Consider the following 23432-nt stretch of genomic DNA (forward strand, 5'->3'; position numbering starts at 1 on the left):
GAATGTATTCCTGGCAGCATTATTTGGACACCTTGATCCAGCTGTGCCTGAAGGACTCCTGGTTGTGTGAGTTAAAAAAACTCATTTTTTAAAAGCCAACTTGTAAAGAATTGATTACTATAACCCTTTTGTTCTTTGCTCCCATAATCCTCTGAACCACTCAGCACAGTGTACTTCCTTGTCTCATGTCTGTCATCTCCAACAGACTATGCTTCTGGAGACAGGCTCCACGCCTGTCTTGTCAGGCACTCTTTCTAGTAGCTCGATCATCTTGGCAAGAGTAGATGCTCACTTCAGATTTGGAGAAGCAAAGAAGTTAAAATAAACTGCAATGAGGTTCAACTCCTGTCCATCAGGTACCTTTTGTTTTCCCAGATGTATAGGACATAGTATTCCCTCTGGCCACTACTGAGTCTACAGAGCTCTGACATAAGACCACATGACAGGAGAGGTCCTTCAGACCTGTGTGGAAAGGGAGCCCAGGACTTGATGACCCTAAAGAGCACTCCTCTACAAAATGCTGTTAAGGGGGTAATAATCCACAGGGCCGTTAAGTTAGGTCTTTGCACTTTTATGCCTTATTCTACTTCTGCCATCCCATTTGTCATCTCTACCCGTCTGCCCTCTTGGCCCACCTTTGTCTGCAAACATCCTAAAATCTCTGGGTAAAGCTCCTGGTGTGGACACAAACAGCTGGTTCCCCATAGCCCAGCCACATGAGGACATCAAGGCCGCTGAGCCTCAGGGAGGCTGGGCCCTCGGCACCTGCAAGGCTAGGAAGCATTTTTCCCCAACAGGCCTGCCTTAGCTCCTTGTTCCATTGTTATCTCTTAGCCATCAGGGCAGGAAGACAAAAAGTTGTGACTTCAGGGACCAAGTCAATAAATTAGTTGCCAGGGGGCAGGAAACTAGGAGCTGACTGCTCAGTCAAGAGAACCTTTTCTGCACCTCTGTTCTCAGGGTGTGGGGGGGCAATTCCCATGTCACTAGGAGGTGGGCCATTTGTTCTCTGTGTCCAAGCAAATGGAAATCCATGCCTTGGAGGAGACCCAGCAAAAGGTGGAGGGACACATAAACACCGAATAATTAATCTTACGGGCTTCACTGATCAGACACCCTCTTCATAAGGGGAACACGCCCACAGATGAAAGAGAGCAATCTAACGTTAAGTGTCAGAATCACAGAGAACGAGATCTCACTCTACTGCTTACTAACTATGTGACCTTAGGCAAGTTTCATAACCTCTCTAAGCCTTAGTTTCCTAATCTACAAAATGGAAAGCTCATTACCTACCTTGTAGGGCTATAGAAAAGATGGAAGAAAATGATGCAAGAAGGCACTTAACCCAGAAGTGCTCAGCCCAGTGACCAGCGGGTGGTAGGCACTCACTAAATGGTAGCTGCTATTATTGCTGTTGCTGTTATCGCCACCAGGAAGATTTTTTTTTTTAATGATTTTATTTATTTATTTTCAGACAGAGGGAAAGGGACAGAGAAAGAGAGGGAGAGAAACATCAATGTGCAAGAGAAACATCAATTGGTTGCCTCTTGCATGCCCCCAACCAGGGACCTGACCTGCAACCCAGGCACATGTCCTGACCGGGCAACCTTCTGCGTTGCAGGATGATGCCCAACCCACTGAGCCAAGCCAATCAGTGTGAAGGTTTTTATTTTTCAACCACTGTGAGCTAAGAGGCACTAAGGGACATGAGCCTGACCCCATATGCCGCCGCCCCCCCCCAACCGCATGGGTGCCAACATCTGAAGTTCTATGTCTCAGAAACAGGGGTCATACCTTCCGTTCCAAGTGCTTATCCAGGCGGGCCAGGGCTTCTGTCTCTCCTCCTTGCCAAACAGCCGGGCCAAGCCCTTCAGTGGGGAACCCTACAAGAGGATTGGAGGTCAGGCCTTTGCAGGGCTAGCTCAGCAGGTTTCTGCACACTAGTCTGTTCCCTGAGTCTGTAAGAACTCAACCGCGGTGTTCTTGGTGCTGCTGCGGCTGAGATCGTCTGTAGCATTCCAGTGTTTTCTAGGTCATCCCAGTTCTCTTCCCACTGTGACTTTTTCCTCTTTTCCCTTGCCTTCCCATCCCAGCAACTCCTTCCTTCCAGGCTGATGAGAACAATCCTGGACCGTCGCCCTTTCAGGTTAGCTGGCAATAACTGTGGTTTTCAGGTGAGAAAGCTAACTTTGTTCAGATCAAAAAATGGGGGTGAGGAGAGGAAGAGGAAAGGGAGGAAGAGTGTAGTCAATAACCCAAGAGACTGAGACCTCCCCTGCTTCAACGGAAGCATTATTAGTTATCTTGGTATTGAAAAACCCACTGGTACCAGCACCAGATTGTGCCTATATCATTTGCGAGAGAAAAGCAAGAACTACAAACGTAAGGTTACATGTATGAGTGCAAACAGAAAAAAGACCAGAAGGATGTATTCCAAAATGACAGTGATTATTTCTGCGTGGTGGGTAATAGTGATTGTTATTTCCATTTTCATTTCTCTGTACTTTCCAAACTGTGTATAATAATATGCATTACTTTGACAAAGAATTTAAAAAAAACCAATAAGGTGTTTTACAAAAGAGGAGGTGCTGGCCTCAGAGGTGTGGGCTGGAAGTACGCACCCAGCTCCTCCAGGGAGGGCACGCCGTACGTCTCATCGTGGTTCTCCTGGATCTCGGCTGGGCAGCGCTCCATCTGCGGGCTGGTCACAGAGCCCACGGGCTTCCTGGGCAGCTCCATGCGGCTGATGATGGCCTGGAAGCGCTTGTAGGTAAGGGGTGGCTTCTGGCCATTTAGCTCAATGATCCTGGGAATCCCAAAGCACACCTAAGGTCACTTACAAGGCCCTTCATTTCAGGCCCCTGCCGCCTCAGAAAAGAGCCCAGACTTCAAAGGCTTAAGAGGGTACCTTTCCTTATCTGCTCACAGGTCCCACCCCTAAGAGGGAAGGAGAGGCCAGGGAAGCTACATTTCCATTTCACTGAGAGGGAAAATGAAGCCCAGAGAGCTGCAGCCGGTGCCTCCGGTTCTGGGAAAAGGCAGGGCCAAGTCTGGGACCCAGCTCCAGGCTCACTGGTGTCGGTGTGGAGCTGCCTGAAGACGAAGACTAACCAGATCTCTCTAAACACAGAAAATCCCCCACTAGACCTCCTGGTCCTAAGCCTGGCTGTCCACGCCAGGGGAATCCCCATGGACCAGTGTAAGCTTTGAGGAACTTCCTTGATGAGGGCTGCAAACTTGTTCCTTTGAGGGACAATCCCTCCTTGGTCCCTATTTCCTAGAACAAAGAGGCAGAGAACAGCCTCTCCTCCCTAAAGCAGAGACAGGGGCTAGGATTATTAATAGCAACAACTACTATTTAAAGGGTATTTCGCAGTTCACAAAGTATTTTTTCACGAACAAGAGAAACTTAGCTGTGCTCAGGTAAGAAGAAAAGATACAGGAGAGTGGAGAATTGAGGCTATTTATGTAAAGAGGACTTGGGGTGGGTTGGAGCCAGATTCCCAGGGCGGTTGTTGGCCAAGGAGCAGCTTATGCAAACGGGCTGGCTAGGTGAGTTCATTTCTCAGCTTGGCGCTCTCCCTCCTCCACTAGGGGAGTTCTGAGGCTGGCTGCTGCCCTTGCAGCACTGCCCGCTCCTCCGCTCCTCCCGGCAGCACGGCACGGCACGGCACGGCACGTGGCAGGAGGAGGAGTTCCACGCCCAGCATCGCCTGCCCCCTGAGCCCAGCTCACATGCAGAGCTGTGTGACCCGGCCTCCTGGCAGCCACCACTGGGTTGGGAGAGGGCTGTGGGGAGAAGTGTTGGCTGCTGGCTTGGCAGCAACAGCAGCAGCAGGAGGGTAAGGGCTGTGCCAGGGAAGGGGAGAAAAGGGTTTCCTCCTAGAATCTCTGAAAGCACAGTCTGTCCCCAGAGAAGGAGGCTACGCTGTAGTTATCAGCTCCCTGCAGGGACCTCTACAGCCTCCTGAGCAACATCTTAACACATGACCTGGAAACCCAGATAGCCGGGGGAGCCCAGGGAACTCCTATTAGGTACAGACACTGGGTCTATTAGAACAGAGATCCTTTGGGAGGGGTAAGAGTTAGGGTCCACTGAGGTCAGAGGGCAGCCTTTGGGGAGCAGGACAGGAGTGGGAATATGAGGAGTGGATGGGACTGGAGCATATTAGGAGCAGATCTATGAAGACCTTCAGTGGGGGATGCTCGCTGCTTCCATCCATTGGGCCTAATGAGCCTCTCTGCACCCAACTGAGATGAAGCTCTTTGTGACCTGTTTTACAAGCCCAGCTCAGGTCCATTTTCCTCTAGCTTCTAAAAAATTCCATATCTCACATGCCAGGCAGCCCTATTGCTAAACCTCCCTCAGTTCTACCCAGCAGGGGCCCAAAGCACCAACTCCCACAATAGGTGAGCTGACCCCTGGGACCCATCTCTTACTTGTCCAGGTCATAGAGGGTATGAGAGTTCTCGGTCACCACCTCCACACCAGCCTCCTTGGCCATCTTCATGATGGCAGCATCCCGTTCTTTCCCAAAGGGTTCGGAGTCATATTCAAAGGTCAGGCGGGTCACCCCCCATTCCTGTGGAGACAGAATCTGTTATGCTAAACACTGTTTAGGGAGGAGAGGGAAGCTGGGCCCTCAGCTCCTTCCTGGGAGGAAACAGAGCAAGTCTAGAGACCTGTCAGAACCAGCTGCAGAATACAGCAGGGACAATGATGTGAACTGGAGAGTAAACAGCTTGAGGTTCACAGGGTTTGAGGAGGGCAGGCCTCTGAGGTGAGGGCAATGGCAGGCAGGGCACCACCAGAGCCTGAGGTCAGCGGTCTCTCTGTGAAGTCCATAGAGAGGGGGGCAGCCCCGCCCACTTGCTGTGTCCTTGAGGCAGAAGGCTATAAATACAATGCTCTCAGCGGAGCCCCCCATCCCAGAAAGAGGCGCTGACTCACTGGTGGAGACAGTGGGGGCAGGACTGCCACCGCCCTCCTGCTCAGCAAGCCTCTCCCAGAGCGTCTCAGGGCCCTGCAAACTTCTGGCCTAGTTTCCTTGGCAGCGGTGTACTATGTGAAGTGTCCTGCTGGTTTCCACAGCAACAGTCCTGAGGCCAGCAGCAAACAGAGGCGACAGTCTCCCGCTCTCAGGGAGCCGGGAAGGAAGAACAATCCTGAGCCCAGAGGTCACAGAAGTCAAACCAGAGGGGCCACATTTTTAAAAAGGGAGGGAGGTTTCTTTTCTAAGTAGATTTTTCTGATAGAAATTACTAGATTCCTAGCAATGTTGAAAGAAAGCTGTCCTGTGAAAGGTTTTACAGATAACCCACAGAAAGCTCTAGAGCATGCAACTAGCAAAAAGAATATCATATTCCAACCAAAGTCTCTGGTCATGGTCCCTTAAAACTCTGAACCCCTTAGGGCAGAGGTTCTGGTCACACACAGGCCATTCTGGTCCTGACTCAGCCCTGCCTAGGGTGTGGGGTCTGGGTAGGGCTTGTTATTCCTTGTCCAGGGGTAACAGCACTAAACATTTATGGAGCCCCTACAATGAGCCAAGTACTAGGCTTAGCAGTTCATATAGATTACAGTTAAATACTCATAACCCTGTGAATAATAGTCAAAATGCTATTAGATGACACCTTCTCCAAGAAGCCTTCTTTGACCTTCTCCTTCAGTATGATTCTCTTGCATCAAAGGCTGACTTTTTTCCCAATTAGCAGAGCAAAGAAAAACAGGAAACGCCCCTTACTGAACAGGAAACCTCGCCCTCCAACTGCTGGCGTGGGATGAGCCCTAATAAATCTTGCTGGCTTGAGCCAAGGAAACATCTAAGGAAGCATCCCCGGTGGAAAAACTTGCCACATCCTATGTCTGGACTGAGCTGAGAACTTTCCAACAAGACACTGGTTTCACAGAATGTTTTCCTTAGCACAGTTTCAGTCTGTCGGCAAGCTGACCAGCTGCGTTTGCTCCCAACTTCCCCAGCAGCGGCGGTCAGACCAGCCCTGGCCATTTCCATTTCCTTGGTCAGAATATCATCTCACTCAGTCTGCGGGGAAACCCTGGGGAGCAGGCTCTCAGGGTCTAGTCTCAGACTCTGCACACTTACCTTGAATAGCCTTGGGAAGACGTCAGCTGGCTGTCCCCGGACTACGAAGAGGCGGGAGTTCAGTTTCCTTAAACTTGTGTCCAAATCTTCCAGAGACTGAAGTAGGAACCTGTGGGGTCCACAGAGGCCTTGTTAGTGGTAACATCCTAAAGAGTGGCTCTCTTTCCTAACAAAGGAGGAGAAGGTGGCTCGCCGTTTATGTCAAACAAGTAATGCCATTAGTACCAGGACTGGAGAGGCCTAGGGTCTACTCCAGGCATGACCGGTAGGGGATCAGTTGAAACCCAGGTTTTGCCACTTACCAGCCACCTAACTTTGGGCAGTAACTTAACCTCTTTTGCTTCCTTTCTAATCTGTAATGTGGAATGGATGTTAGCACCTATCCAACATCAACTATAGAATTGCTAGGTAACTAAAATCAAACAATGCATGAAAGACGTTTAGCACAGTGCCTGGCATAAAGAAAACCTGGATTAAAAGTGAGCTGCTCCTACTCTTGTTGTTCCTCTGTGGTCAGAAGCAAGTTACTTTTTCCTTCTCAGCTTCCGGCCCTGTGTGTAAATACCCACCCGTTACAAGGTTGATATCAGAATCAAAAGGGAGAACAGATAAGAAAGCCATTTGAAAAGCAGGTGCACTAGTGTCTGCAGTAGCCCTGAAAAATCCCACCTACCGTGGTGCAACAGACGCCCTGCCTTTCTGCAGCCAGGCTTTGGGCTGTGTGTACGCCTACTGCCGCAGCCTCACAGCCTGGGCGGGGTACCCCCCCCCCCGGGGTACCCCCCCCCCCCAGGGCTTTGTTTAGTTAATTCTCCAGGCTTCTCTGGGGCTCTGGCCACTAGACTCTCATGCCAAGAATAAGGCCTTACAACAGTGGTTCTCAACCTTCCTAATGCCATGACCCTTTAATACAGTTCCTCATGTTGTGGTGATCCCCAACCATAAAATTATTTTCGTAGCTACTTCGTAACTGTAATTTTGCTACTGTTATGAATCGTAATGTAAATATCTGATATGCGGGATGTATTTTCATTGTTACAAATTGAACATAATTAAAGCATAGTGATTAATCACAAAAACAATATGTAATTATATATGTGTTTTCTGATGGTCTTAGGTGACCCCTGTGAAAGTGTCGTTTGACCTCCAAAGGGGTTGTGACCCACAGGTTGAGAACCGCTGTCTTAGAAGGTACTTCTCTATGGGCTATGCTTCCATGCTTTATGGAGGCAGGGTTCGGATTAGGGTAGGGGGACTCCAGATACTCAGTAACCTAGCCTGAGAGCTAGATCACCATGGGAAAGGGAAAGGAAATTAACATTTGTTGATTGCCTTCAGTGGTTTAAAATTTTTATTTTATATGACCACAGAAGCTTACTAGCTGTTCAGCTAGGCACAACCACCTTTCTGAGAAATTCTATCAATACATTTTATATGTGTTTTATTTTTAAACAAAATAAAGTTAACATTTTAAACAGATAGCTATTAATACAGTTCAAAATTCAACTTACAGAAGAATACAAAGTAAAAAGTCTCCTCCCCCTGTGTCCCCCAGGAAATTTAATTCCCCTCCCCAGAGGTGACCTATGTTAACAATGTCATTTTGTATCTGCTTTGCATTTAAGTGTTTTCTTTTTAATTCTCGCAACACATTTTTATAACATTGTATTTATTTTTTTGAGAGGAGAGAGGAAGAAAGAGGGACAGGAACATCGATGCGTGAGAGAAACATGGATCAGTTGCCTCTGTGCTGTGCCCCGACCAGGGAAGGAACCGGAAACCTGGGCATGTGCCCCTACCGGGAGGCTGAGATTCAGCAGGCCCTCGGGTGTCTGGAGTCCCTCTCCCTGACACACACAAACCTAACTACAGGTAATCCACTGACACTCTGATCTTCCTCAGGAACTCAACCCTGACAGGCCAGATTCCTGCTCCCCACCCCTTAGCATCGCCCCCCCCCGTCTCTGGCAACAACGAGCGTCACCAGATTTTACAGCGAACGCGGTGAAAGCCTGCGCCTGCCCGCAGCACATCACATTCCTTGACGGCTGGCGGCGCACAGAAGCAGCGGCTGTTCAGAGGCTGCCGACTAGAACCGGCCCCCACTGCTGCTCTGACGTCCACAGCACGACACGCCCGCTGCGGAGAATGCCACAGACCCGCATTCCAGCACGAGTGGAGCCCAGTCCCAGCCCAAAGGTGCTGAGACTGTCCAAGGGCTCGGGAAGCGAGGCTGGCCTCCGGGGGTTAGATGGGAGGAGACTGGCCGGCTGAATGGTGCATTAAGCAATCCGAAAGCCCCGCCTCTGTGAATTTCTGTTTCTGAAAAGCTGACGCCCTCAGAAAAGGAAAGCTGAGAGGTGAGTGACGCACTTGCACTTGCGCGGGGGCCTCCTCCCAAGCCTCCCCACTCCTCTGGGGGGGGGCGGATATAAGAAAGAACCATGTAAATAGCCTCATGCCACCTGAAACCTGGGCCCTGCCAGACAGGATGCCCAGAGATAACTGATGACAAATTACACAACCCCAGGACAGATGGTCCTACATCTGCAGCTCCCAGGAATGTCCTTGCCATGCACTTTGGGGCCTCTTCCTTCACAGTCCACCAGGCCGCACAGGACTTCATCTGAAGCTATAAATAGGGCTGACGTGCACATCTGAAATCTAGCTTCCAGCTGCCCTCTATAGAACTTTATTTCTAGACCACATGTGCTAAAAGGGGAGATTCCTTACACCATCTCTTAAGTACAGCTGATCCCATGAAAGCCTGTTCTTCTTTGACAAGGGATGTCTACAGCTGAGGCAGGGAGCAGAAGGTCCAACTCTGAGTGCAGCAATGAAATGATGATGATGATGATGATGGTAATAATAATAATCATAATAGTAGTAGCAACAACAGACATCTGATGAGCATTTACAATAAATGAGGCACTATTCTACTTGTTTTACATACATTACCTCATTTAGTTCTAAAATACCTGTTTGACATACACTATTATTCCCATATTACAGATGAGGAAACTGAGGCACCAATATTACCTAAATGGCCAGAATTCAAACCCAGGCAGTGTGGGTCAGCATCTACGCTTTTTAAAACATATATATGTTTATTGATTTTAGAGAGAGGAGGGAGAGAGGGACAGAAAGAGAGACATTGATGTGAGAGGGAAACATCAATTATTTACCTCCCATACATGCCCCAACTGGGGAGTGAACTGCAACCTAGGTATGTGCCCTGACTGGGACTCGAACCTCCAACCTTTTGGTGTACAGGATGGTGCTCCAACCAACCAGCCAACCTGGCCAGGGCAGCATCTACATTCTTAACCAGCAGGCAGCCCCCACTGCCCCTTGACCAGGACTCGTTGCCTGAGCGCTGATGCCATGCTGCCCAGGACTCAGTGAGCACGTTTGCAGCCACGCCCTTGCTCCTCAGAGGATCAGCACCTGTGACTCACCCAGAAGCTGTGAAATGCGGAATCTCAAGCACCATCCCAGACCTCCAGAATCAGAATCTGCATTTTAGCAAGATCCCCTGGTGAATTCTTTGCACATTAAAGTTTCAGAAGCACTGTTCTAGAAGACAGAACTTTATTTCTAGCTCTGTTTATAAATTGCCTTCCTTTGTTTCTAACTTGTTTCTATAAAAACTTTCTCTCATTGAGATTCTGGTTTCTGCCTCCTCATTGGCATTCTAGAAATGCTGTTACTTCCAACTTTCCTCCTTCATCAAACCCTGCAGGGCTCTCTCTGAAAGGGAGGCCTCAGGATGGCCTCCACAGCAGGCCACAGGCCCCAGGAGCCCCAGCCTCCAGGCAGCCAGGGAAAGCGGAGCCGCTGCTATAGCACCAACTTTGAGGCCTGCCAGGTGACAGCTTTGCATCACACCGAAGGACCACGGAGCAGCACTGCTACTGGACAAATCGTTACTGGGACAGGTACGCGCTGAAGCCTGGCCTTCTGTGCCCCCTTAGAGCCCTTGTCTCTACACAGCCAGTTTCTCTTTATTTCAATGAGGGGATCTTCTAAAGAGAACTGGCCTGGGCATTGGAGATGGCCGTGTTCAACCCTGGCAGCTCCAAGCTGAGCTCACATGGCCAAAATTCAGAGCACACAGTCCTGAGTGAGGCATTAAAGCTTACCCTTTGGATCAGACAACATGTGCAACTGAATTACATTATGTAAGTGCTCTGGAGCCAGGGGCAGAAAGCACCAGAGAAAACCAAATTGGGATTCCCAAAAATATAGAGAGAACTCTAACTCACGACTCCATGGGGCTAGCCCTATAGACATGACAGGCAGATCCTTTGGTCGAGAGTAACACAAGCAGATCTTTAGGGAAGGCTTTCTCTAGAGATGACAGATTCTGTGTTGAGGACTATTTTATTTGTTAATAGGAGGGAGGAGAATGATAGTGAATTCTTTTTGGGTCCAGATCACCCTTGATCAAGCTTCTCTGCTTCAAGTCAAGGTTAACTATGAAGCTGACATTATAGGCTTACCCAGTCTGGCTACATAGAATATTAATAGAAATTAATTTCTCCTAAGTAAGAGAGCTTATTAACCCTCCTAGAAAATGATAACCCAAAGCCATAACCCACAGCGGAGATTGATCTCTAAGTATCACTCAGATAAAAATATATTCATTCTTTCCTAATTTCCAAGTGCAAGATGAAGATGAAGGATTTCATCTCTTTGGGGCAAATGGAAACATTTCCTCGGCAGCAGGCTAGTAAAGCTGGTACCAGTGTGAACAGCTCAGAGAAAATAAAATTTCCCCACAAGTAGACTATGGTTCTCAAGCCCCTTCTTGCTGAGTTCCAGGGAAGAACCGCCCATGTCGCTAACAGCTCAAGCTCCCAGCACTGGGAAGAGAGACACACTTGTTCTCACCAGGCATTCTGGGAAAACTGCCATTTATCTCATTTATTAATTCTGAGCGATGTGCGTGATATTTTATTTCTACCAACTTACTCTGACCCAGAAGCTCCTGAATGCAGGTGCAGCACAGAGCCAGGGAGAACATGATTTATGGGGTTGGCCAAAAAGTCTGTATTGTTTATTCTGTAAAATAAGACACATTTCTCATTTTCACCAATAACTGTATTGATTTGGATATTTTGAGTATGTCGGCTATCTCCTTCATGGTATAACATTGACTGTGCTCAATTAATGCCTTGATTTGATCACTATCAACTTCAACTGGTCTACCTGATTGTGGAGCATCATCCAGTGAGGAATCACCAGTACGAGACTTCACAAACCACTTTGGACACATTTAATCAGTCAGCACCTTCTCCATACACTGCACAGATCTTTTTCTTTTTTCTTTTTTTTTTTTGCATTTCAGTTGCGTTTTTACTTTTCTTGAAGTAATAAAACATAATATGCCAGACATGTTGCATATTTTCTTCTTCCATCTTCAATATTAAAATGTCTACACAAAAATTCACCAATTTTGGTAATTTTTTTTAATGCATGCTGATAAGACAACTGTCACAATACAATCTAACCAAATTGTTTAGAATGAAATTAAAGACAACTAAGCACTACTAAAGCCATCTTAAGGAAAAAAACCAAACGAACTTTTTGGCCAACCCAATAAATAAAGGGTGAAGTGAACTGTTGACAACACCTATGTAAATTGCAGTAGGGAGAGAAAGGTAACTAAAAGCTGCAAGGGCCTATTTTGAGTACCCATCTTTAAATCTAGAAGCTGCTCACTCACCCTCTATTATTATTCTTTTTTAATTTGTTCTCACTGCAGTACCTCCTTCCAGATGTAGCATATTTGGGAAAGGTGGAGCTGGGGAAAATGGTAAAGGGCTTAGCCAAAACTACTACATGGACCAAAAAAAAAAAAAAAAAAGTCTGAAAGCTCATATAGCTACTATTAGGTCATAAATTTCCCACTACCACCAAGGCCAGGAGTATGCTAGCCCTTCTCCTATACTAATAAATATACCTATTTCTTGGTTGTCTTTCTCTGTATTCTTTAACTCTTCAAAAGTGTCATTCATGGTGATTTGAACCTGATTCATCTGCAGAAAAACACTGTGTGGGAGGCAGCGTAGGAAGTGCAGGATAATAGAAATCACAGATTGTGCTTCCCCCCACCTCTTGCAGATGGCTCAGGGCTCCCCCCCCACCCCTTTCTAGGGAGGCTTCTCAGAGGCAGCAGCTGAAGCATCTGCAGAGCTAGGATGTTATGCTGCAGCACAATTTTCCCAGATCACTCCCAGATCCAAGAACAGGCACCGGAAGATCACACGTACTGCTGTTATGCAGCGGTACCGCTGGCTCCATCACTCCCCCAACCGGGTGCACAGAACCGTCTGCAGCCCTGCCCTCGATCTGATCATGGGAGCAGAGAGGATGGTGGGGGTGGTAGGAGTGTTTCCAGGGCCAGGAGCAGTTATATTCGACCTGTTTTGTATTATTTCACCTGTTTCTTCCAAATGTCAAAACTAATTACACTTCCTGCCCATGCACTGCAACACATTTTCCAACTTGTCACGCTCAAGTCTGTGGTTCTCTAGTCCAGTGCTTCTCAGGCTTTGCTGCACACCGGAGCTTTTAAAAACCCAAATGCCCAGGTCATTCCCAGAATGATTAAATCAGAATTGGGGAAGGAGGGAGCCCAGGCATCTTTTAAAGACCCTTCAGTGATCCCCATGTGCAGCAAGATTGAGTACCACTGCTCTATTCTGTCCCCTTGTTTTTATTTATTTCATGACACTTAGTTCTGCTAAATTATGGTTGTTTACTTGTCTTCCTCCATTAAAATGTAGGCTCTGGAGCTCTGGCCATCACAATTGCTTGCTCACTGCTGGGTGCCTAGCAGAATCTAGAGCAGTGCTGCACCCTCATGAAATAATCGCTCAATTAAAATCTGCATTCCTACACCGCCTCTGACTTCAGGATTTGACCCAGGCATGATCTGTCGCGTTCCATTTCTCTTTTCCCTGGCTGGAAAGCACAACCATAAAAGGGTAACCCACAAAAATCCATGAACAGCTGGTTCCTCGCAAACCCGAGTTTAATCAACAACAGTTTTTGTTGCTGATTTTTTAATCTTTACTACCACAAAGGAGGAGGCAGTCCTAGGCAATGCCCTCAGCAGCCTAATAAAAGAAGAAACTCTTTCGTGACAATGTAGCAAGCAGGTAGCCTGTTTCTATTGCCTCTGCTCTGATTGGCACACTGCCCTAAGAAGAGAGGCAAAGTCTAAGGCTTGCTTGAATGTCCACCATAACGACGGTCATTTGGAGATAGACTCAAGCTCCCATCTGTGGAAACTGGAGCAGAGGCAGAGCAACGGAGCCGCCTGAAAACTGTGTGGGCAGGCTCTCCACAGGACTATCTTTAGTCATCCCCGCTACATAAATGGGGCAGGAGGGGCCACTGCACAGGTCCACTGCGATGAGCACTCACTCTCCAGGAAGGACACACACCCCAGAGAGGAAAGAACATTGCGCTGCGAGCTGCCCTAGCCTGGGAATAATCTTGCCCATCAGTGCAACAAGGTTGCAAGCAAACATCCCCCAGAACACTGCAAACAAGCCAAATGGCTACTGCAGGGCATGTTAAAGAGATGGGTACACGATGTCTCAAAATTCCTTGGTTTCAACAGTTAGAGAAAATAATCAACTACCTATCTGTGACTCCTTTTCCATGATCCTCCAGACTCCATCTTCTGCAAGTCATGAAAGAGGGGCCCTTAATATGACAGCTTTCCTGCTTGCTAATCTTAGCATGTCAGTTGATAAAAGCCAGATCTATAGTGGCTCAACTGTCCTTTAAAATCAATCTCATGAGGAGTTGCGCAAGTGACACTTTGGTTCCTTTTTTCCCTTTTCTTCTAGCAAACTCACAGCTGCTAAGGTAATTCTCCAAAATGGGTTAAACACTGCTCTCTAGCTCAGGACACACAGTGCCAACAACTGAACATGCCCTTAAAGTATTTTTTTATAATAAAGGGGAGACCAGCACTGGCCTCATTTAATGCTAAGATAGAGTCCCTAAACACCTTCAGAGGCAGGGCAGTCTTGGGGTAGGGAAGCCAGGATGGATGAAAGGGCAAATTCAAACAAGCCAGAGGCTTAGAAATTACCTTCAGGACCCCAGCAATGGGCACTTTACTTGAAGAATGCGATCATCTCTGGAATAGAATCGGAAACCCGACCCTACCCTCATGCCATGATATCTCCTGTCCTCCCCTCCCTCAGCACACACCAGTATGAGCCCTAGACCAGGAGGCTCAGTTCTGCCATTTCCTGGCTACAAGACCTTGGGCAGGTCAACTTTGTGTCTCTAGGGCATAAGAGTCCCGTCTCTATGATGGGGATAGTGATCTCTGTCCCACAGGAACGTTTGAGGCCCAGAGTGAATAACACACAGTGCTGAAGCACTCTGTTAGACGTCGAGCCCTGGGCCACCCAAGCCATTGGTTCGATGGCTCTAGCTTCCTTGGTCCCGGATTCTGCTTTGGAGACCCGGCTCAGTCTTCCTGCCCCACCTTCCCCAGGCTAGGGTCTTCCGGTCCGCGGGGGACTGGGGAGCAGGACCCACCCCCTTCTTGTTGGCGTGGGGGGGGTGGCTCTTTGCTGGGAGCCCCAGAGGCCAGGCTGCGTCACCCCACCCCCTACTACCGACCCCGCGATCCCGTCCCGGGGCCCCTCACCTCCATCGGTTGATCCCGACCGAGGAGGAGGCCGCGAACCAAGGGTCGAGGATGTAAACGCAGCGCACACAGCGCGCCCCGCGCACTGCCGCCAGCAGCGCCGGGTTGTCGTGGAGCCGAAGTCCCTTGCGGAACCAATGCACTGAGGAGGCGCCATCAGTGCCGGCCGCTGGTGCGGGAGCCGCCGCTGCCGCCGTCGCCGCCATCACCGCCCAGACTGCTCGAGTCACTGCCGCCCCGCCTCTGTCAGTACCATGGGCCCCGCCCTGCCCCCGGTGACCTATGACGATGCCGTTCCTCCCTGTGGCCCAGCCCCTCGGGCTCTGAAGCGTCTCTGCCATTGGATGGGACCCTCCCGCCGGGCTATTGGACCAGCGGCTCCGAATCTGGCCCCGCCCCCTCACGTTCCCACCATGTGTCGGCTAGCCAGGGAGCCGCTGGCCGGCAGGTAGTGTGACGCTGGCTGGAACTCTCCGCGGAGATCTGGGCACGCACTGAGTCTCTAGAGACAGCGGATCTCTTACATGTGTCCTATTAAAGGCTTGCCGCAGGAAGAAGCTGCCTGGGCTTGGGGGTTAGCGGGGAGGGTTACTGTGACTCCAGACAATGACCCACAGAACTGACAACCGGCGGTCCTATAGCACGCTGTCATCAACACCATCGTCATCATCTACCGCAATCTATTACATCATCTACACCATTCTACTATACCCTCTATTTATTTAGCACATTGCGTGTGCCAAACAACGTGACAATCTCCATATATATATATATATATGTGCTGTCTCATTTACTGCTCTCAACTCAGGACAGTGGCATTCATTCAACAAACCCGAGTGAAAAAGCTGTTATTATTCTCATTTTACAGGCAAGTATAAACTCTGAGGCTGCTGCAGGGTGAATGACTTGCTCAGTATCATAAGAGGACTCCACTATAACAGGATATCATTCAAGAAGCAGGAAGTAAATCTGGCACTGGATAGAATAATGGAGTGCAATCTCAACTTTTGGACTTTACACTTTAAAACAGGCATGGAGAAATTGGAGAGACCAAAGAAACGTGTAAATTGCTAAGGAGGTAAAATGTAATCGTGAGCTATTATATCTTTGAGGGAAATGAGAACTGAGGTATGACTTCATGGCTATACACCTCACTATTTACAAGCATCTCTGAAGAGTGGTTGCCATGAGGATGCCAAACAATTGCTCCTTGTTTCCAGAGCAAAGGATCTAGTTTATTCTGGGAAGAGTAAAATATTTAAGGAGGGACTTAGTGTAAAGTGGTGTAGGAATGAGACAAATTAGCCAGGTAGTGGGAAGTTTCTTTCCTTGCTGAAGGTGTTTAGGAAGACAAAGATCAGTTCTGTTCGTCTTTTTTTGCAGTCCTAAAAAATGACTGGATTAGGCAATCTTTTACATTCCCTTTGAACTGCGTTCTGGGTAAATATTTGATGATTGGTTGAAAGGTAACCAGGGGCGGGTGGGTGGGACGTCCCTAGCGAGTTTAAGTTACCCGCGCCCCCTAGTGGACTGGAAAAGAAGCGCTGGCTGAGTTTCCGGGCTGCGTCAGAAGCACCATGGCCCCCACCCTTCTCCCTTTAGTTAAATGGCACACTCAGTAGCTTGCGGCAGCGCCATTCCTGTTTCCAAGACTTCTGAAGAGAAACTTGAGAACATGGACCTAAAAGCCTTGGGTTTCATTTCCAGCTCTGCCATTAACTAGCAAATTACTTACTCGGGCAAGTTACATAGCCTCTCTGTGCCTCAGTTTCCTCAGTTGTAAAATAGGGATGATGATGATGATGCTATAGATACAGCATGGGATTGGAGCAAGAAAAATAAACCAAAGTCTTAGAATTGAGAATCCAGAAACAGATCCTCACATATCTGGTGTTTTATTAATAAGAAAAATGCCTGTGTAAAGAAGTTGGGTACAGGTGATTTTTTCCCATACTGGAAATGGGTCAATAAGATATCTCAGAGCATACAAATCAATTCCAGGTAGATTATATGTGAAACATAAAACAGTAAAGCTTTGAGAAAATTATATAGGGAAATATCCTTATGACCTTGGGGTAGACAAAAAAAAAAAACTTAAATGAAACATGGAAAGGGCTAGCCATAAAGGTAAGGAATAATAAATTGAACTACCTTAAAACAACGGAATGGAAGGAGACGATGTAACACATAATTTTTGAAGAGCTCAAATCAGAATATTTAAAGAACTCTTATAAGCAAAAAAGAAAAGGAAGACAGGCAATCCAATAAGAAACTTGTTAAAGGTCAGACTTGACTAAACACTTTCCATCCCCTCCCCCCCAAGGGATATGCAAATGGTCAATGAACACATACAAAGGTGCTCACCTATAGACTCACCAGAATGAATAAAGTTAAAGAACCAACACAACCAAGTGTTGAGGAAGATGTGAGCAACTGAAACACTCGCACACTACTGTTGGGAGTATAAACTGATGCAGTTACTTTAGAAAACTCTGGTGTTATATACTGAATTTGAAAAAGCAAATACCTTACAGATCAAGAATGATATCCCCTATGTTGGAGTGATTTTATCTCTACCACATATCTAACATAAACCTGTGTACATATACACCAAAAGACATGTACAGAAATACTCATAATATTATTATTAATAATAGTCTTAAATGTCCATAGGCAATAGAATGGATAAATGAATTTTGGTGTATTCAAACAAAGGAATACTATATAACAATAAAAATGAGCAAACTATAGCTGCCTTCGACAACCTGGGTGAATCTTACAAATTTAATATTGAACAAAAGAAGTCAGACACGCATACAAAAATATTTTTTATATATGTATATGTATATAAAGTTCACAGCCAGACAAAACTAAAATATGATGGTAAAAGCCAAAGAAGTAGAAATAACTCAAATGTCTGTCTATCAGCTGATGAGTGGATAAATAAAATGTGGTATATTCATACAGAGTGATATCATTTGGTTATAATAAATATGAAAGTTCTGATGTATGAGGCCTGTACAGAAGGTGTTCAACCATGTAATATGAAAAATAGACATTTATTGAAGAAGATACAAGATACAAGGAACAATGTACATAGAACAATGACGCCTCAGTCTTCTTCAAAGTAGCACCTTGGGACCTCACACAGTTCTCCCAATAGCCGTCAGCTGCCCTGTCATATTTTCCTGAATGTCATCAAAGGTTTGAAATCTCTTCCCTTTCAAGGGTGATTTGGGAAAAGCCAGAAGCTATAGGGCACCAAATCTGGGCTGCAGGGGAGCTGAGTCACCTGGCTGATTTGATGATTCGCCAAAATATTCTGCATGAGACATGATGAATGAGTGGGCACCTTGTCGTGATGAAGCTGCCAATCACCAGTTGCCATAGCTGCAGCCTTCTGATCATCTGGATTATTTCCATGGGGGAATGTTCAAGATCAATGCAAAATTTGATGCACATTTGTTGTCCTACTCAGTCATTTTGAATGCGATGTCCACACAGTACACATGCTCACTCAATGGCATCTACTGCTCCCACTGACTAGTCAGTGAAATTGTCATTGTTCATGTGTGTGCATTCCAGTCCAGTCTCATTGGATGCCAGGTTATACTGATGTTGCACAAACCATTCTCATTATATTAACAGTAGCTGAACTTTTTTTGTATGCTTCAACAGTGGTGAAGTTGGAAAACATTATGCTAAGTGACAAAGTGTCTATATTGTAGAATTTCACATATATGAAATATCTAGAATAGGCAAATCAGTAGAAATAGGTTTTCTAGGTCTGGGAGGGCTAGGGGTTGGGAGGTGGATATAGTGAGTAAGGACAGCTATGGGTATGGGCTTTTTGTTGTACAACAGAGTGAAATGCTCACTCAGACTCCATCTAAATTCTAGCCTGCATTTCTCCCAGGGCCTGAGGCAGGCAAGAAGAACCCTTGGTCCAAAGGTGCCTTTCCCAAAGAGGTGGGGAAATATATACAAAATAATGAAAGTATCAAAGATTTACAAGAGCCTTAAGACCAGACTCAGTTCTGCAGGGGCCCACGGACCAGGCAGGAACAAAGAGATTTAGAGATTTCCTGCTCTTCTTTGGATCTCTCTAGGAGCCTAGCTGTCTACCATTATTACTCACCTCTTCCCTGCCCCTCCTCCCTTCCCTTGACATAAAAGATGCCTGAATTCTGGGCTCTCTTAAGATGGATTTGCAGAAGATTTAAGGCAGCTCTCATCTCTTCCAGCTGGCGCCTTCTCAATCAATAAACCTCTCCTAACTCCAGACTCTGATGTTTGGAATTTTGGCCTTTGAAGTATAAGGCACATGAGCCTCGAATTCCTACAATGCTGGTCACACAGCTGTAAACACACTAACAACCACTGAGTTGTAAACCTTTAATGAGTGAATTGTATGACAAATGGATTATATCTCAATGAAGCCATAAGTTAAAAAATATATAAAGCATTATAAATAAAAAGTAAAACAATCCTTAGCAACAAACCAGGACTTTTAAAAGAAGTATTCCATTAAGAAATTCCATAGTTGAACTTCTGGCCAAGATGGAGACCTAGACAGACACACTGCATCTCCCTCCACAACTAAGAAGGAATGCATCTACCTCAGAACTAGGGACAACCAGAAGTTCCAGAAAATCGAGCTGCATGAAAGTCCAACAAACAAAGATATAAAGAAGAAATACTCATCCAGACAGGTAGGAGGGGAGGAGCCAGGGCGGAGAGTATGTGGTGTGATGGTGGCAGCAGCTGTGGCAGGGGCAGGCCAGCGGAAAGTGCAGTCACGCATTTTAAAAAGTAGGGAGGGACACCTGGGGAGCACTCCCAGTACCATACCAGACTGCACAGCTCACAGTTCCAGCACCAGGGAAAATAAAGCCTCATTGCTTCTGACTGTGCAAACCAATGGGGGTTGGGGTGGAGGAAGAAACTGCTGGTCTCTCAGCAGAGTCCACTTGTTTAAACGGCCCCCACAGTCTTAGAACACCCTTAGACCCACCCACTCTGGGATTGACAGTCAGAGCAACAGCTAGAGAGGCACCAGTCCCATACAGAAGTGGGAGAAGTGCCTGGAAAAGGGGCGAGTGCTGAGCAAGTGGCATTGTTTTCCCTAAGACCCCTCCCCCACATACAGCGCCACAACGTGGTGAAATGGGTCACCCCGCGCTGATGAATACCTAAGGCTCTGCCCCTTACAACATAAAAGGTGCAATAGTTCTACCTAAGACACAGAGGCAAACAAGCACAGGAGCCTGTCAAGATGAGGAGACAGAGAAGTATGGCCCAAAAGAGGGAACAGATCAAGGTTCCAGTAGGAGAACTAAGCGACGAGGAGATAGCCAACCTAATAGATGTAGAGTTCAAAACAGTGGTGATAAAGATGCTCACAGGCTTGACAGATATGCTTAAGTATGGCAAACGCATAAGGAAAGAAGCGAAGGCTATGCTAAATGAAATGAAGGAAAATACACACAAAACCAATGGTGAAGGGAAGGAAACCAGGGTTCAAATCAATGATTTGGAACATAAGGAAGAAAAAAACAGTCAACCAGTACAGAATGAGGAAACAAGAATTGAAAAAAATCAGGAGAGGCTTGGGAACCTCTGGGACAACTTTAAACATACCAAAATCCAAATCATAGAGGTGCCAGAATGAGAAAAGGAAGAACAAGAAATTGAAAGCTTAAGTGAAAAAATAATGAAGGAAAACTTCCCAAATTTGGTGAAGGAAATAGACATACATGTCCAGGAAGCACAGAGTCCCAAACAAGCTAGACCCAAGGAGGACCACACCAAGAGACATCATAATTAAAATGCTAAAGGTTAAGGATAAAGAGAGAATCTTAAAAGCAGCAAGAGAAAAGCAGAGAGTTACCTACAGAGGAATTCCCATAAGACTATCAGCTAATTTCTCAAAAGAAACTTCGCAGGCAAGAAGTGACTGGCAAGAAGTATTCAATGTGATGGAAAGCAACAACCTACAACCAAAATTACTCTGTCCAGTAAAGCTATCATTTAGAATGGAAGGGCAGATGAAGTGCTTCCCAGACAAAGTAAAGCTAAAGGATTTCATCATCACCAAGCTATTATTATATGAAATGTTAAAAAGACTTACTTAAGAAAAAGAAGATCAAAACTATAAACATTCAAATGACAACAAACTCACAACTGTCAACAACTGAATCTAAAAAATAAGAACAAAATGCAACTAAGCAAACCAAAATAGAAACAGAATCATAGGTATGGGGATCATTTGGAGGGTTATCAGCTGGGAGGAGGAAGGGGGAGAAATGGGGAAATGGTGCAAGGATTAAGAAACATAATTCGTTGGTACAAAATAGACAGAAGGAAGTTAAGAATAATATAGGAAATGGTGAAGCCAAAGAACTTACATTCACAACAAATGGACATGAACTAAGGGGGGGTGGGATTGCTGGAGGGTAGAGGGGTACTTGGCAGAGGGGAGCAAAGGGATAAAAATTGGGACTACTGTAACAACATAATCAATAAAATATACTTAAAAAAAAGAAATTCCATAGTTGAAAAGCATTGTTTATATTAAATTTGCATATATGATACTGTTTTTTATTGATATTATGGGTCCTTTATTTACTTGGATATGTGCATTGGATAGATGAATTTATTGGTGTTCATATTAAAAAGATCTTTAGTTCATAAATCAAAACAATAACAACTAAGCTATGGTGTTAGACATCAGGCGTTAACATAGTGTGACTATTGATTAAGAGGAATAGGATAGTGATGGGGGAACTAAGGGAGTTTTGGGGGGTGCTGGCAATTCTCTATTTCTTGATTTGGGCAACCCTTATACAGATGTGTTCATTTGTGGTAATCCATCGGGCTGCATCCTTTTATGATTCATCTCCTTGTTTGCACACATGTCACACTTTCATTTAGAAGTTTAGGATAACATGGTGGTGGCTTCCATTGGGTCTGTTGTGCGGAGGCCAGAATCTCACCCATTTGTCCCTGTCCTCTCTGGCTGTGTTTTCCCCAGAGTGTTTGCTCCGAAGCCCCCTCCGCCCCCCTCCTGCAATACACAGGGTTCTGTGGAACATCCCCTTGGCACCCGGCTCCTCTAAGGGATGGGCGTTCTCTGACAGTTGCCCTGGGAACCTTCTCATACTGCTCTGCTGGTCAAAGAAGTTGAGGAAGCTTGACCTGTGGGACCGGAGCTTTTACAGATACTCCTGAATTTTCCTCTGAGGCAAGAAGTAAGGAATATCATATTTTTATTAAGCCCTGCTGGGGCTTGTGCCATTTGTCAAACATCCAGGGAGGAGGCCACTTTGGGTGGGGTGGGCCTAACCTCCACAGGACTCTGGTACCTGAGAAATGGGCAAGTGAGTGCTTTTCTAATGTTTGCCACAGCAGAATAAGAGGATACAGGATGTTTTTTTTCCACATCAGGTGTGGCCACAGGACTGTGGGCCCAGTGGCTGGTGGGAGGTGGGTGGGTGGCTATGGCCAGACCCCCTGGGATGGAGGCCTAGGTCACTTCCATCACTTAGGAAAGCTGTACTCACTTCTCCCCAGGGAGGCAAGGGCCTGGCCCGGACTGCGTAGTACTAAAGAGCAAATGCAGGAAAGCAAAAGCAGGGGAAGGCATGTATCCATGTTCAGTTTCAAAACTGAAATTTCATACGTTCTTTACCAAAAAAACAGCAACTACTCTTCCAGCTCTAGTGGGGGGAATGCGGTGTGTATGTTTGCCGGTGTGTGGGTGACAGGAGCTAGCTGGTGGGAGGGACAAAGAGAGCACACAACATATGCCTCTCAGCCACCAGAAAAAGGGCCTCATTGCTGAGCCTTTGGGAATCCAGGGCTCTGGGAGAGACTATGTATCAATGTATCAATGTATCAATGTATCGGAGGTGACAGACAGCTGAGGCACTTGCCTTGACCTGCCCTCCATCGCAAGCCTATGATGGAGGAGTGGAGCCCCCACCACTGCTCCCCCTCCTCCCAAGAGTGGGCTTTTGGCCACTAACATAGAACCATAGTCTTCTCTGAAATATTAGTACTCTTTTCATTTTCCCTTCCATTCTGGTAAAAAGGTTTTTCATTTTAAAGAATGAAGTGCTAGAAATTGTTACTTTCCTGCTCAAGGACTTTGGAGGTTGGCTCCCTTCCATGAAGGGAATTCCATCCAGGGAATGCTTGCCTTCTGTGTGTGAGTGGGCCGGAGGGAGAGTATGCTTTCCAGAGTGGGTGGAGTACAGGGTGGTGGAAGGAGCTGCCAATTGCCACCGGACCCATGCGTCGAAATGGGAAACTGTGTGTTTATGACCTTGGTCAAGGTCCTTCTGGGGTCAGGTGACCAAAACCTTTTTCGGGCTAGCTTAAGCAAAAAGCAAGCATACATTGGGAAGACACAGGAGCACCTGGTGGACCCAAGAGCATAATGAGGATCCCGTCTCACCAGAACTGAGACCAGGAATCCTAAAGCCACTGGATAGATAGCCAAACTCTCTGTTTCCCTCTTTCTCTAGGTTCCCAGGCTCTCCTGTTTGTGTCTCTTTGGACTTTTCTCTATTTTCTTTCTCTGCAGACCAGTTTTCTCTGCCTGGTCTGTGTACAAGGCCAAACATGGCTACTCCACAACTTCT

The 23432-nt window shown here is 46.6% G+C and overlaps 1 protein-coding gene and 1 long non-coding RNA gene across 2 annotated transcripts in view; one reads left to right on the plus strand and one right to left on the minus strand.

Moving 5' to 3' along the window:
- Window positions 1-15012, minus strand: part of CRY2 (cryptochrome circadian regulator 2) — a 32897-nt gene extending 17885 nt beyond the window's left edge. Inside the window, exons 1-5 of the mRNA XM_090262219.1 lie at window positions 14788-15012; window positions 6105-6213; window positions 4441-4583; window positions 2622-2806; window positions 1795-1883 (exon numbers count right to left, since the gene is read on the minus strand). Coding sequence (XP_090118345.1) covers window positions 1795-1883; window positions 2622-2806; window positions 4441-4583; window positions 6105-6213; window positions 14788-14993 — 732 coding nt within the window. The 5' untranslated portion in view covers window positions 14994-15012. The remainder of the gene's footprint in view (window positions 1-1794; window positions 1884-2621; window positions 2807-4440; window positions 4584-6104; window positions 6214-14787) is intronic.
- Window positions 8111-9675, plus strand: LOC150017915 (uncharacterized). The gene is made up of 2 exons (XR_016509178.1): window positions 8111-8464; window positions 9378-9675. It is a non-coding gene; the product is annotated as an uncharacterized LOC150017915 (long non-coding RNA).
- Window positions 15013-23432: the final 8420 nt, after the last annotated feature.

This window comes from Furipterus horrens, unplaced genomic scaffold, assembly GCF_987537825.1.
Source record: "Furipterus horrens unplaced genomic scaffold, mFurHor1.1.pri manual_scaffold_2, whole genome shotgun sequence".
NCBI classification, from domain to species: Eukaryota; Metazoa; Chordata; class Mammalia; order Chiroptera; family Furipteridae; genus Furipterus; species Furipterus horrens.